At 62.0% G+C, this 2,361-nt stretch overlaps 1 protein-coding gene across 1 annotated transcript in view; it reads left to right on the top strand.

Annotated features, from left to right (window-relative positions):
• Positions 1 to 57: 57 nt before the first annotated feature.
• Positions 58 to 2,361, top strand: part of SCARA3 (scavenger receptor class A member 3) — a 15,331-nt gene continuing 13,027 nt past the window's right edge. The window contains exons 1-3 of the mRNA XM_017839433.1: positions 58 to 107; positions 173 to 289; positions 1,083 to 1,181. Of these exons, the coding sequence (XP_017694922.1) occupies positions 74 to 107; positions 173 to 289; positions 1,083 to 1,181 (250 nt within the window). The 5' untranslated portion in view covers positions 58 to 73. The remainder of the gene's footprint in view (positions 108 to 172; positions 290 to 1,082; positions 1,182 to 2,361) is intronic.

Below are 2,361 nucleotides of genomic sequence, written 5' to 3'. Positions count from 1 at the left end.
GGGGGGAGCTGAGGCCGCTCCGTGTCCCCTTCCAGGACACGACCCGGCGGGAGGCGAGCGCGAGGAGCTGGCGATGGTGGATTCCACCTCCAGCCGCGGATCCAGGGGTAAGGAATTCCGGGGGGCGGGAAGAGGGGCCGGCAGGGCCTGATCCGTCCCTCTGTTCCCGCAGGAAGGGCTCGGAGGAGGCTGTCGCTGTCCCCGTCCCCGTCCCTGCGGAGCGCCCTGCGCGGCCTCTACACCCTGGCCCTGCTCCTGTCGCTGGCCGTGGCCGTGCTGGGAGCGCTGGGTGAGCCGGGAAAGGGCTGGGAATGCTGGGCTGGGAATTTGGGGGGGGATTGAGGCATCCCGGGGTGGAGGGGAGCGGCTGGAATTCCGCTGGGAGCGCCCTGGGGGTGGAGATGCCTCAGGAAGGGGGGAGGTGGGGGTGTTACCCGCATGGGAGCATCAGGAACCGACCCAGAGCCCGGGGGTTGGATCCCGACACGTTCCAGGTGCTTCCCAGGCGGAGCAGAGGGACAAGGTGCTCCTCAGGGGTGGAATCTCGGAGATACTTTGGCAAATCCCAGACCTGGGAGCTTCCGGGGATGCCCATCCCAGCCTGGCTCACTGATCCCTGGACAGCTTAAGTGCCTTCCTGGGAGGAAAGGTGTGGAGCAGGATGGTATTCCCGGGCATTCCCACCTCTCCTGACTCCCCAGAATCTCCCAGGTGTGGAGGGGAGCAGCTGGAATTCTGGTGGGATCACCCTGGGTGTGTGACACCGGGATCCCTCTGGATCTCAGGAACCACCTCAGAGCCTGGAGGTTGGATCCCATCCCATCCCATCCCATCCCATCCCATCCCATCCCAGGTGCTTCCCAAGTGCTTCCCAGACGGAGCAGAGGGCCAAGGTGTTCCTCAGGGGTGGAATTTTGGAGATGTTCAGGCAAATCCCAGACCTGGAAGCGCCTGGGGATGCCCATCCCAGCCTGGCTCAGCCATCCCTGGACACCCTCTGTGCCAGGCGGGAGGGAAGGTGTGGAGCAGGACGGTATTCCCGGGCATTCCCACCTCTCCTGACTGTCCCATTCCCCCCGCAGCGTTCCGGAGGGTGGATTCCATCTCCAGCCGGATCAGCTCGGCCCAGACCTTCTACGAGGAGAAGCTGCTCTCCATCCAGGAGGATCTCCAGGGCTTGGGTGAGTGGCCTGGACCCGCGCCCGGAGAGGCCTTTTCCAGGTGCCCATCCACCCGGAGAGGCCTTTTCCAGGTGCCCATCCACCCGGAGAGGCCTTTTCCAGGTGCCCATCCACCCGGAGAGGCCTTTTCCGGGTGCCCGTCCAGCCAGGGAATGAGGGATCTCCCTTTCCCGGCTCCCGGGGCTCCCCCAGAGCCAACCCCCTGCTTTTCTCCCGGGATTTTGGGCAGGGATGAACGTCAGACCCCAAGGGGTGGAAGGGGGGGTTGGAGAAGCTGCAGGAGCAGGAGGAGGGTGGGATTGGGGAGTTCCCTTCTCCAGGGTCACGGAATCATGGAATCACGACGAGATTGGGGTGGGAAGGGGCATCAAGGATCCGGAGGCATCCAGGGGCACTTCCCACGAGTCCTGGTGGCTCCAAACTGTCCTGGAGGGAAGGATTTGTTCCCTGGAGGGAAAGGAAGGGCTGACCATGGATCCAGAGGGGCTCCAGGCCTGGAGAGTGGGATGGGGTGGGATAACAGACGGATCTCGGGATGGGGTGGGATAACAGGTGGATCTCGGGATGGGGTGGGATAACAGGTGGATTTTGGGATGGGGTGGGATAACAGGTGGATTTCCAAACCTGGAGGGTGGGATGGGGTGGGATAACAGATGGATCTTGGGATGCAATGGGATGGTATAACAGGTGGATCTTGGGATAGGGTGGGATAACAGGTGGATCTCAGGATGGAGTGGGATAACAGGTGGATCTCGGGTTGGGATGGGATAATGGGTAGATCTCAGGATGGGATAACAGTCGGCTCTCGGGATGGGGTGGGAAAACAGATGGATCTCCAGCCTAGGAGGGTGGGATGGGGTGGGATAACAGACGGATCTCGGGATGGGGTGGGATAACAGGTGGATTTTGGGATGGAGTGGGATAAGAGGTGGATCTTGGGATGGGGTGGGATAACAGGTGGATCTCAGGATGGAGTGGGATAACAGGTGGATCTCGGGTTGGGATGGGATAATGGGTAGATCTCAGGATGGGATAACAGTCGGCTCTCGGGATGGGATAACAGGTGGATCCCGGGGTGGGATGGGATAACAGCCGGCTCTCGGGATGGGATAACAGGTGGATCCCGGGGTGGGATGGGATAACAGCCGGCTCTCGGGATGGGATAACAGGTGGATCCCGG

Source organism: Lepidothrix coronata, unplaced genomic scaffold, assembly GCF_001604755.1.
Source record: "Lepidothrix coronata isolate B3197 unplaced genomic scaffold, Lepidothrix_coronata-1.0 Scaffold412, whole genome shotgun sequence".
In the NCBI taxonomy this organism is placed as follows: Eukaryota; Metazoa; Chordata; class Aves; order Passeriformes; family Pipridae; genus Lepidothrix; species Lepidothrix coronata.
Note: the sequence above shows the minus strand (reverse complement) of the source record. Positions and strands in the feature narration are given on the sequence as shown.